Raw genomic sequence first — 11,852 nt, 5'->3', positions numbered from 1 at the left:
AAGCCCTGGGTCAGAATTTAACAAAGGGTGGACAGAGAGAGGGCTGGTGTCCATGGAGTAATGAGGAAGCAACAACAAGGCATGCCGGCCAGTAGTCAGGACTCTGCCAGCTGTAGTAAAGAAGAGGCAGCTATGAGGAGATGCAGCTATGTGGACTGTAGAGTAGGAAGCAGGCATGCCAGCCTATAGTGATTAGGAGTTGGAGTATGAAGGAGGAGACATGCTTGGAAGTTCGCCTGAAGAAAATGCCAGCGAAGCTGATGGAGCTGAAACCTCCCAGGATCGCATCTGGAGAATGACTACTATTCTGCCAGCTTCGGAGACGGGAGTGAAAACAAGCCTGGCAGAGGTACCCATTCCGTTCCCCGCTTGCTCCGTAGCTGGTGATTAGAAGACACTCTGCAACAACATGAAAAATTTAAAAAAATAATAAAATAAAAATTTTAAAAAAGCTGATGAAGTCAAGAATTGTGGGGACCTGCCTAACCAAGCACAGATTCATGTGAGATTCCTGGAATGCTGAACTGTGGCCGGGAATGCTGAGACTGTAGACTTTTGCTTCTCTGAAGGATGTATAGAGAAGCCACTTTCTTGGGATGTGTGCCTTCCCAGACTTCACCATGATCCAGTGTAAAACAGCACTTGTTTGCCTGGACTACTGTATGGAGGCTGAGGACAGCGTACCCCAGAGCCTGAAGGAGAGAGCTGCTGTGAGAGGATAGCAACTTTGAAACCCACGAGTGTACACTCCAGAGGAGATGGAGAACTGTTTGCACAGCTGACTGAAGAACAGATAAGGATACAAGGAACTACTGGGCATGTTTTTGGTTTTTAGCCTGATGGGGAGCAAGGGAAGTGCTGGGTCTCATGGGAGAACAGAGCTCCGAACAGGAGTGCTCTCGGTCCCCCAAGTTTGGAATCCTATAAATAAAAACCTGTGTCCCTCAACACTAATTGTTGTTTCATGCATCATGATGCCATGTGCACACTCCCCAGTTTGCTGGATTATATTACCACTTTCGGTGAGCAGACCATTTTTCTCAGTTAACAGAGGAATCAGCTTCAGATGCTGAGTCTCTTGGAGAATGAAAAAATGTGGATCAAAGAGTAAACCAATAGCTTAGTCTCTGAGATATTTTAAAAATCCACATAAGCCGCTCTCAAGCCTCTTGATTCTGCATTTTCTGCTGCATGGCGGCACTTGGTGGGCTCTGCAGATTTTTTACAGGGTGGTGAACTGCTTGATCATAAATGCTGTGAGCTTATGCATTGAATTTTTATCAGCATAGATTGTGTCTTTTCTCAGCTTTTTTCCATGTTTAAATTGGGGTGATTGGGCTTTGGGAAGAGTGGACAGTCATTCTTTTGTGAGATGCATTTCTTCACCTCTCAAGTTCAAAGTACTCTAGAGATTCATTCGTCTTCCTTTCTCTGCTCCTCATACCTCCTACCTCTTTCCTCTTTGACCCCCAAATCCAAATGATGTATAAATGGAGAGGAACTTGATTGGGTGGGGAGGAGAATATTGTTGATCTTTGTTTTTTTCACCTCAAGCTCCACATTAGATCCCACATCTGAGTTTGCTAAAGCATATAAGCTTCTGCTAACCCTTGGTGATGGCCTCAGGGTACACTTAAAGTCACAACATAAGCACAGTACATTTTTTGGGGAGGGAATCAAATTTGCTCGATGGTCAGTCATTCAAAACCACAATAAAACTAGCAAGTGTGCTGTGGAGCAGAGCAAGTCATTTTTTTAAAGATAAAACACAGGATGATAAAGACATTTCTTGCTGGAATAGGCTTTTTCCAAATGTTTCTCTGGGTCCCAAGGGGGTGCTTTAAATCTCCTTCCTTATTAGGAGTATTTGGGTGAAAGTTTGAGAAACAGTATGAGATTCTGGTAAATTCTTTTCTAAAACACAGTTTTCTTTTATATCTGAGAGGAGTATTTCTTTATTCCTGGGGTTCATGGAATGAGAAATTATGTAGCCCTTGGCTGGACATTTAAGTCTATCCCCAGGCTGGCCAAAACGTCCTGGGCTGAGTCACTGTACTCAGACTTTAAAATCTCAAAGACCACCGGGATTGTAAAATTCTTGCTGCTCGGTCCATTTCTTGTAAATGGCTCCACATATTCAAGAATAAATAGTTTAGTTTGTTGTTGTTGGTTTGGGGATCACTCCTCCACCACCTCAGCACAGTTGTCCTACTTAGTAGCAGTGTCAAGCATTTGTATTCTCTCTGTTCTGCATGTGCTGGAAAGTAAATAGGCAGCAATAAAGAAACTTTATTATGCATGTTTTCTGCCTTGGGTGGTACTTGGAATGTGCTGAATTTGCTGAGTGTAACTTAAATTTTAAAAGGCTCCCAAGGCTCACCTTTTTCATGCTATGCAATTCAAATGGAAAACCAAATAATTAGAATAAGCAAGCTGCATGGGTCCTTTCTCTTGGTCTCAGCTGACCCCAGCCTCTGTTGTGAAATTCTAGCACCTCTTTCTCCCCCTTCCAGCTGTTAAGCTTCCATGACCAGATTTAAACAACCATCTCTTTTCCCCCCTCTCAGATAATCAACAACTGATTAAGTATATTACATGGGACATTCTTGTACAAAGAATTTTAAGTGCAAAACCAAACAAAACAAAATTGTTCATATCCACTGATATTCCAGGACATCTCATTTACTTTATGTCAGTGACATTAAAGCAATGAAACTGATTTTCACAAGCACTACATAGACTCTCGCTAAAGCCAATTAAAAGCACTTAGCCCAGACTGCTTCCCCCTAAACTTATACTTGGAGCTGAAAGCAGGGAATAAAACGAAACAAAATTAAAGAATGAATGTAAATACCAAGTATATTGCTCTTTCTCTTGGTGAATTGCCCCAGAATGGGAACCTGTGTGAGATCCTATAAAATCTTGTTAAACATTTCTAAGCAAGGTATTTAATTATTGTTATTAGGGAAGAAAATTGGTATCATATCTTCCCAGTGATATTACATTTTCATAATAGTATCAACTTTTGGAGAAGGCAGCATGTTGTAAACAAAGCCTCGGCATTGGACTCAGACAGGCCAAGGTTTAAATCCCAGAGCCACCATTTATTGTTGGCTGTGTATTGCTGGATATGTTAAAGACCTTTCCTGGGCCTCTTTTTTTTTTTTTTTTTTAATCTGCAAAATGGGAAATAATTTCAAGGATTAAAAAGGACAGCAGATGAGAGAAGCAAACTCAATCTTAGGCACATAATCAATGTAAATTTCCCTTCCTTTTAAAATCAGATTATAGATTATGAACATAAATTATCTCCCCACCAAGAGCTGACTCTGACTGAAGGCACTGTTTTCTATGAAGGAAGCCCTCTTGGTGGCCCTTAGTTGTGACTGTTGATTGCACACATCTGGAAACTATGACAACCATTGTGCTGTGAGCTCAGTTTGGCCCAAATGTAGCTCTGTATAAGGCAGCCTCTCTCTTTCGTTTTTCCCAACACAGCATAGCTTGGCTTGAATTTGGGCAGAGGAGTGGGTGTCAAAAGAAGTGAACAATGTCTGGGAGGAATTCAGCTTCAACTAACAATTCCCAAGTCCTTTGTGACTTCACTAGGGAACTGTCCCTGGAGTAGCTCCTTGAACATGCACAGGAGTTGTATTAGGAAGCTGTATTATTATGCCTAATTTGCAGGTGCTTAAACTGCATCTGGGAGGTTAACTGGCTTTCTCACGGGCACAGAGATAATAAGACATGGATTTGGGATAAGATCCCAGGTTTTTCCACCTGGTGAAGAAAGCAGGAGGATTTGCTTTGTTGAAAGACTGGCAGCTGGAGTGTCTACTTGCCCAAGTCCACTTTGCACTGACACTCTCTATGACAACAGCTTGGGGTGGGTGGGTCCCAAGTAAGTTTCCTTGACCTTTAGAAACCCTGTGCCCAGGGGCCTTTGTCCATTACGTCACATATGGACTAGGGCAGCTAGTGAGATCTGGCTAAATAAATATGTCAAATAAAACCTGATGCTAATTAAGGAAACAGAATTTGTAGAATACTCTTAGCACAATTAAAACTGTTGAGGTGTTTGGTTGTTTGTTTTATTCTGACAATTCAGAAGTATTTTAAGACCAACATTGTCATTCATTTATTCAGAATCATTTATTAATTTGCCTATTATACATCAAGCACTGTTCTAGATGCTGGGGATACAAAAACTCTTCAATAAAAACTCCTGAAAATGAGCTCTCTTATAACAACTTGAGTAGAGATAAACTGACTTTGGGGGGAAGGAGAATAAGGATAAAAAAGCTTTTTTTTAACTGTTAAAAAAAAGTTAAAGAAATATAAAGCAATTCTCAAGGCAATTTCTTTATGGGCTTACCTTTTTCTCTCTTTTCACTCCCCAAATTTCTATTTTTCCCTCACCTCTCCATTCTCAGGAGGCAATTTGAGCCCCAACATGCTCGGCACCATCTGCCCGTGTCCACTGCCACAGCAGGGCAATCAGAGTGTGGATTTCAGCACAGCGTGATTGGACGATAAACAGTGAGATGAATATGCTGTTAGAGATTTTTTTTTAATGCCAAAATACCAGAATGCAGTATTCCAACCCTGCTCTCCAAATGAAAAGCCTAGTGAATGAAAGTATGACTGTTATTTGAGTGCAATTATACAGAGTATATAAAATTGAAACGCTGAAAGTAAATCATACATTTGGGTATTATATTTCATATTTCAGTGTATGCCAAATAAACTAGTGAAGTTTTATTATTGTTGAGTGTAATGTCAGGAGACAAACTTCTGCAAATTTTATGCATAACTTTTTCCATTTTATCTGTTTTCCATTTATGTCAATTTGAACACATGGTGTGACTTTTAATATTCTCCCTTCCTTCTCTTCTACACTAATGACACGGGATCAAACCCAATCTTGATTATCCTAAATTTACCCTAAGTAACCTCGGACCAAGAGGGTTTTTCTTTTTTAATTAGTATAAAAAGGGAGAAAGGAAGAACCTCTAAATAACCCTGTAAAACTGGTTCTGCAGGTTCTGACAAATGGCCTGGAAAGACTAGCAAGTGTCAGTACGTTATAGAAGAAAACTGTGGCTTCAGGCAGTTAGTGCCAGAGCAGGTCTCAGCTCACAGAAACTGGGTAACCACTAAGGGACCTGTGGATTATAACGAAATACGATCTTGCAGCTATGACAGGCTTGGTGAGCTGGGCCTCACTGGGAGGGCGTGAGGAAAGGTTTTGAGAATGAATGAGGGCAGGCCCTGCGCCCACGCGCCCTGGCGCGAGCACGGGGATTGCCGTGGCACCGTTAAAAAGCTAACAGCCACTGCAGGAGAATGGCTTCCAGCTTTAAGAAGCAAAGTGCGGCCTCTACCAGCCAGAAAAGAAAGGTGGGTCCTAAGCCTGAACTCACTGAAGATCAGAAGCAAGAAGTTCGTGAAGCATTCGACCTCTTCGATGCCGACGGAAGTGGCACCATTGACGTGAAGGAGCTGAAGGTGGCCATGAGAGCGCTGGGCTTTGAACCCAGGAAGGAAGAGATGAAGAAGATGATCGCCGAGGTGGACAAGGAAGGCACGGGGAAAATTAGCTTCAATGACTTCTTAGCTGTGATGACTCAAAAAATGGCCGAGAAAGACACCAAAGAAGAAATTCTGAAGGCTTTCAGGCTCTTTGATGATGATGAAACTGGGAAGATCTCTTTCAAAAACCTGAAGCGTGTAGCCAACGAGTTGGGGGAAAACCTCACTGATGAGGAGCTACAGGAAATGATCGACGAAGCAGATCGGGATGGAGACGGTGAAGTGAACGAGGAAGAGTTTCTTCGCATCATGAAAAAGACCGACCTCTATTAAAGTCAACGGTTTCTCCCGCAAGCATGTGTGGAGAACTTGAGTGACCTGGTGGGTTTCCTGCTTCCGCTTTGTGAATGAAACCTTGAGTTGGAGGAGAGCTCTATCCCTCCTCTTACCCCCCGATTTGTCTAGATGCTTCTATATCCAAATCTCTGGCTCAAACATAGAATTATAAAGATGGTTTTAACATGCGTTTCAGTTTTTAATTCTCAAGAGCAGACTCAGAGTACCTAGGTTGAATTTTTTTTTAAAGAGGCCCTAAAGTTTCAGTCTGCCCAGGATTTGCCTTGAATTTGGTGGAAGTCCATTAAACTGAACACAGGGTGGCTTCTTGGGACAAACAGTGCTGTGGTCCCCTTTTCACTTCTTGGGTAGTCTTAAATTATCTTGCTTCACATATTATTCCTTAAATTCAAGTCATTGTTCCAGCATGGTAAGGGGGAATCAGCCAGCTGGTGTTCTAGCTATTGCTTCTCATTTAACTGGATCCTGATTTGAAGGAAAGCACCACAGCCACTTACCGAGATCAGGAAAGATACTGTTCTAAGGTATAGGCATGCTTTTGTGTGCTGCTAAATTGTGCAACTTATAAACTATTCCCTAACATCATCACATGCAAACAATTCTTCATTCGTGTGGAACTCATCTACTATGGATTATCTAGGGCCAGAATATATATATGTGGGGCTACAGAATAAAAGTGAAATGTAATATTGGGCCAGGTGAGGTACAATTTGCTTAAGAGATTAAGCTAACTAATTATGTTGAGTAAATATTTACAAATGTAAGATCTTAATTTAGAAAATTCTAAAAAATATAATACCTTCTATGCTGTTTATTTGTCCTTGGAAAGGTCAACAAGTATTTTAGTTATTAGACTACTGAAACATAACTGTAGTCATTTAATTAATGCTTTATTACAAGTCATTATCTACCTGCTAATTCTTAGAACACATTGGTTCTTGATACTTGATGTTCTCCCTCTCTAGTATATAGTTGATGTCAGAGTGTCTGGCATATAAGTAATTGTCTACACTAGTGTATTAATATTATTTGTGTTCTGTAATAATCAAGCCTTTCTTGCTTTGAAGAGAGATACCTACCCTTTTAAATATCTAGAAATCTGAAGTTAGGGAAAATTCAAATAATATAATTATGGGAAGGTTATATATATGTGTTGAGATGGTGCACAACAAAACTTTTAAATATGCAAGATAATGCACAACAAAGCTTTTAAATATGCAAGATATTTTAGTCACATCTAAACCTAAATTAAGTCTGTAAAGTCCCATTAAGAAAAATGCTGAAATTCTGGAAAATTTGTCACTTGCTTGGCCAGCAATTTTACCCTTCAGAGGGTGGTGGGTTTAATCAGGGGAACTACTACCCTAGTCTTAATTCTCATTAACAGGGACTAATTTGTCAAGGCAGGAATACCAGCTGAAGTGATGGGTTCACTGTGAGAAAGGATTTCACAGAGGTGGCTGGCACTGGGCAGGGAACTCACCCACAGTGCGCATGCTAACAGTTCAGGTTCAAGGTCTTAGTGTGAACTCAGGTACAGTTGTAGAGAATTCACGTGTGACTTGGGACAGCATCAAGGGCAGCAACTGAGAGCAAGAAGAGTGTGTCATTCTGGGAAACAGAGTTTCTGGCATCTTGTGGACCAGTGTTGGCCCAAAAATATACATATGGATCAAAGTAGAAATACTAGAAATAAAGAAAGTTGGCAGAAACTAGGAGAAAGGGTCAGAGCCTTAGCCAACTGGGCTGGAATGGACTGGCACCTGGCCCATCAGAGGTTGACGTGAAAATCAGGAACTTGGGCGGAAGCCCTGCAGTCAGGCTGCTCAGACACCAAGGAGTCAGCCATGGAGGCTGCAGTCAAGTACCTAAAAGAGTACTCTGAGGGTTCAACCACCCCACACAAGGAAAGGGGGCTCCAGAATATTTCTGAATCCCACTCACAGCTAGGAAACTTTCAGGGCACTATTAGTCTTGCTTCTCAGCTGGCTCATACTCTGGGGGATGGCAGGTAGAAGGGGGAGGGGAAATGACCAGAGCGAGCCTAGACATTTGAATATTTATTTATTTATTTATTTATTTAAAATTCTATTATAATGTTCCCGATTTCTCCCCCCCTTTGACCCCCTAGACATTTGAATTTTAAGAGAAATTAATCCCACATGTCTAGCTGGATCAGACATGTATCCTAGTCTTTACAAAAGTAGAACACAAAAAATTCAAAGAGAATTTATAGACACATTTTTTTTTTTTTTTTTTGCAAATGAGGAAACACAGCTGCAAAGTTTGGGAAGCACAAAAGTAACTTTCACTGGGTTATTACAAGTGGTCCTAATAAAGTAGCAGGAAACACACCAAAGAAACTCATGTGATGGTGTAGGAACTTCACGGATAAGCCCTTGATTTCTATGACAAATGGGACAGATAAGAAGCAGAGCATAGGACCAAGGACGAAAATATGACAGTATCAAAGTTGTATTAATATCAAGAAAATGAAGGCCCCAAGTGAGCAGAGGACAGCAAAGGGAATTTTAAAGGCAACTTGGTCATGTTTACAAAGTTACGGGAAGGGATAGGTCCAACTTTTACGATTGTTGCAGGTTGGTTTCCATGGGAAGCAGACTCTGAGTCTGAGGTTTGTGTGTAAGAAGTATGTTCTCCAGATCACATGGGTGGAGGGGGGAAGAAAGCAGAAATGGGCGGAGGGAGAAGTTGAGCTGTGATGTAATCACAAGAAAGGCTTCAGCTGATCTGAGAGGAGCTCTGGAGTGAAGATGACCCTGCAGAAATGCCCCATAGTGGGACAAGGAAGTTGGGCCTCTAAAACTTTTCACTGGTTGACAGTCACTGGCCATGAACTTCCTCAAGGAAGGGGATATGACCTTGATCAAGGTAGCCCTCAGTTGCAAACTGTTAGTTGTCGACAGTTCAGACACCTGCAGGGGTGAGGACTTCGGCTGTGAAGTGCAGGGCCAGAGGGGAGGTCTGGGTAGCACCCCACAGCTTCCATATAGTCCACTCCTTTCACCACTGAGGTCTTTACATTAGTTCTGAGAGAAGCAAATTCAGGATTCTGATAGACCTCTATTCCTGAAACTTATAAAAGGAAGATTATAGCTCCTGCCACAGCAGTTGGTCTCAAGGCCACTTAACATCTCCCTCCCCCATCCAACTACAATCCCCTCACCCTCAGCACCTTTGTTGATGTAGGATGACCCACGTTTTCATCCCTGAGAAGTCTGAGCTTTGTTCTTGCCTGGCTATGGCCGCCACACTTATCCCTTTGCCCTCAGAATTCAGTGAAGGAGCACCAAGAGATACAAGAGGGTGTTTCTGGGTGCCAAACATGCTCTTCCCATGTAATTCCTATAACTCTACCTCCTCCTGATGACCAGGATCAGTTACAGGTGGATACTGATTCCTTTCCTTGACTGTTGCTTTCTCTGCATGAGGAGCCCACTGTGATTGAGTATCACCTGTAGTTTGCAACTTCATGGTTCTGTTTCTGGGCCCGCTGGTGGGAGTGTTCCTCCTCTAGGAGTCAAGACCTTTAAATGCACATAGTCCAAAGTTGTGGGAATGAGAAGCCAAATTAAAGAGCAGAGTACTGAGAATTAAAGTAAGAACTACTCCCAACGTTGGTTTGCTGAACTCATGTGTTCTGCCTGAGAGATACCACACTGTACAACAGCCATGCATTTAGATTACATGCTGCATCCTAGGAGGTGGTACCACATTCTCACTGGTTATTATGTCCAAGCTGGCTCCTCAGAGGCATCTTCAACAGGCTTTCCCATTGCTCCATCAAGTTGAAATCTGCATGTGATAGGACTAGTAGATTTTGTGGCCATATGCCCACTGCTGCATCTCCTTTCCTGTAACATGGGTCCGTTGTTCCAACACTATGTGGAATCCTATGTCAGTAGAATAAATAGTCAGATGTGCTGGCTGAAGCTCTGCAAGGAGGAGAGGCAAACCATGACCAAAATATGTGTCAAGTCCAATCAAGATGAAATCACTTGTCTTTCCAAAATAGAAGGGATCCAACTGGACTACTTGCCACAAAGAGACCTGTTCCTCTCCTTGAGGGACAGTGCTATTCTGCACTGGGCAGCAGCAGTAGCTATGTCATCCTCAGTTACTGGGTGCCTAAGCTCTTGGGCCCGTGCATAGCCTCCAGCTCGACCATGGTGCCTATTCCGTTCACGGGCCTATTGTGCCAGCACTGGGGTAGCCAAAGACAGGGAGAGACTGATGTCAGCTGGCCAAGTCTTTCTGTCTTCTTGGTTGCTTAGTGTCTCTTAGTGTGATAAGCACTCTCTGATACATACTAATATTATTTGCAAAGATACTTACACTTTCTACCCATTGCCATAAGTCCATCTATGTGCCTTTTCTCCAGACCTTTTTTTCCTTGATATTTTCTTTTCCATGGTCCTGAAGAATCAGTCAACCTGAGGTTCACCACTGTCTGAGTCCACATATATTCTGATCACAGGCCACTTCTCTTTCCACACAGAAAACACTACCAAAAATTCTGCCCACTGGGAAGATTTCCCCTTTCACTGCTATCTTTCTGGTCCACCTCTATAATCCACTATGTACCAAGTTGACCTATCCTGGAATCAAGTTCAGCCTTTTTACTTCTCCAATAGCTAGTCATAGGGGACCCACTAGACCCCTGTGGTCACATGAGTGAGCTGAGGAGAAGCTCTGGGGCAACTTGGGGGATGACACAGGGCATCTCCTCCTCGTACAGCGTACTTGGGCCCTGTGGCCATGCTTGTGCCTGATCCCAGATATATCTTTTTTTCCTAGTTTCCTAAGGTGGCAGATTACATGATTTATGTTAGCTCTTTCTTCTTTTCTTTTTATTTCTTATATTTATTCATTAATGTTTTATTTTTAATTTATTTAGAGAGAGGGGAAGGGAGGAAGAAAGAGCGGGAGAGAAACATCGATGGGAGATGAAAACATTGATTGGCTGCTTTCTGCGAGCATCCAAACTGGGGATGGAGCATGGGTCCCGCAACCCATGAGTATGCCCTGACTGGGAATCCAACCGGTGAACTTCTGGTTTGCGGTGCGACACTCAACCAACTCAGCCCCGCTGGCCAGAGCTATTTTTATTTTTATTTTTTATTGAATTTATTGGGATGACATCAGTTAATAACATTATATAAGTTTCAGTTATATAATTCTCTAATACATCATCTATATATTGTACTGTGTGTTCACCACTCTAAGTCAAGTTTCCTTCCATCACCATTTATCCTCCCTTTACCCTTTTCTACCTTCCCCACCCCCTTTCCCTCTGATAATCACTATACTGTTGTCTATATCTATTAGTTTTGGGGGTTTTCTTTTGTTTTTTTTGCTTAATCCCTTCATCTTTTTCACTCAGCCTTCCAATCTGCCTCCCCTCTGATAGCTGGCAGTCTGTTCTCTACATGTATGAGTGTTTCTATTTTCTTTGTTAGTTTATTTTGTTCATTATATTCCACATATAAGTGAAACCATATGGTACTTGTCTAGCTTTGACTGGCCTATTTCACTTAGCATAATACTCTCTAGGTCCATCCATGCTGTCACAAAAGGTGAGATTTCCTTCATTTTTATGGTCAAGTAGTATTCCATATAGTTTTTCTTTTTTAAAAAATATATTTTATTAATTATGCTATTACACTTGTCCCATTTTTCCCCTTTATTCCCCTCCACCCTGAACACCCTCTCCCACCTTCATTCCCCACCTTTAGTTCATGTCCCTGGGTCATACTTATAAGTTCTTTGGCTTCTACATTTCCTATACTATTCTTACCCTCCTCCTGTCTATCTTCTACCTACCATTTATGCTACTTGTTCTCTGTACCTTTTTCCCCTCTCTTCCCCTCCTACTCCCCCACTGATAGCCCTCCATGTGATCCCCATTTCTGTGATTCTGTTCCTGCTCTAGTTGTTTGCTT

The 11,852-nt window shown here is 42.0% G+C and overlaps 1 protein-coding gene and 1 non-coding gene across 2 annotated transcripts; both read left to right on the top strand.

The window, feature by feature from the left end:
- Positions 1 to 270: 270 nt before the first annotated feature.
- LOC112323039 (small nucleolar RNA SNORA7) lies at positions 271 to 410 on the top strand. The gene has a single exon (XR_002976687.2). It is a non-coding gene; the product is annotated as a small nucleolar RNA SNORA7 (small nucleolar RNA).
- Positions 411 to 5,339: 4,929 nt separating this feature from the next.
- CETN1 (centrin 1) lies at positions 5,340 to 5,865 on the top strand. Its single transcript, XM_024580704.2, has one exon. It carries the CDS (start codon positions 5,347 to 5,349, stop codon positions 5,863 to 5,865), a length of 519 nt encoding a protein of 172 aa, XP_024436472.1. The 5' UTR covers positions 5,340 to 5,346.
- Positions 5,866 to 11,852: the final 5,987 nt, after the last annotated feature.

Source organism: Desmodus rotundus, chromosome 10 (genome assembly GCF_022682495.2).
Source record: "Desmodus rotundus isolate HL8 chromosome 10, HLdesRot8A.1, whole genome shotgun sequence".
Lineage (NCBI taxonomy): Eukaryota > Metazoa > Chordata > Mammalia > Chiroptera > Phyllostomidae > Desmodus > Desmodus rotundus.
The sequence above is the reverse complement of the archived record's forward strand: the minus strand, read 5'-3'. Positions and strand labels throughout refer to the sequence as shown.

What these genes read in the sequence shown, in the direction of transcription:
- CETN1 (XM_024580704.2), top strand. Translation starts at nt 5,347, where the DNA reads ATGGCTTCCAGCTTTAAGAAGCAAAGTGCGGCCTCTACCAGCCAGAAA.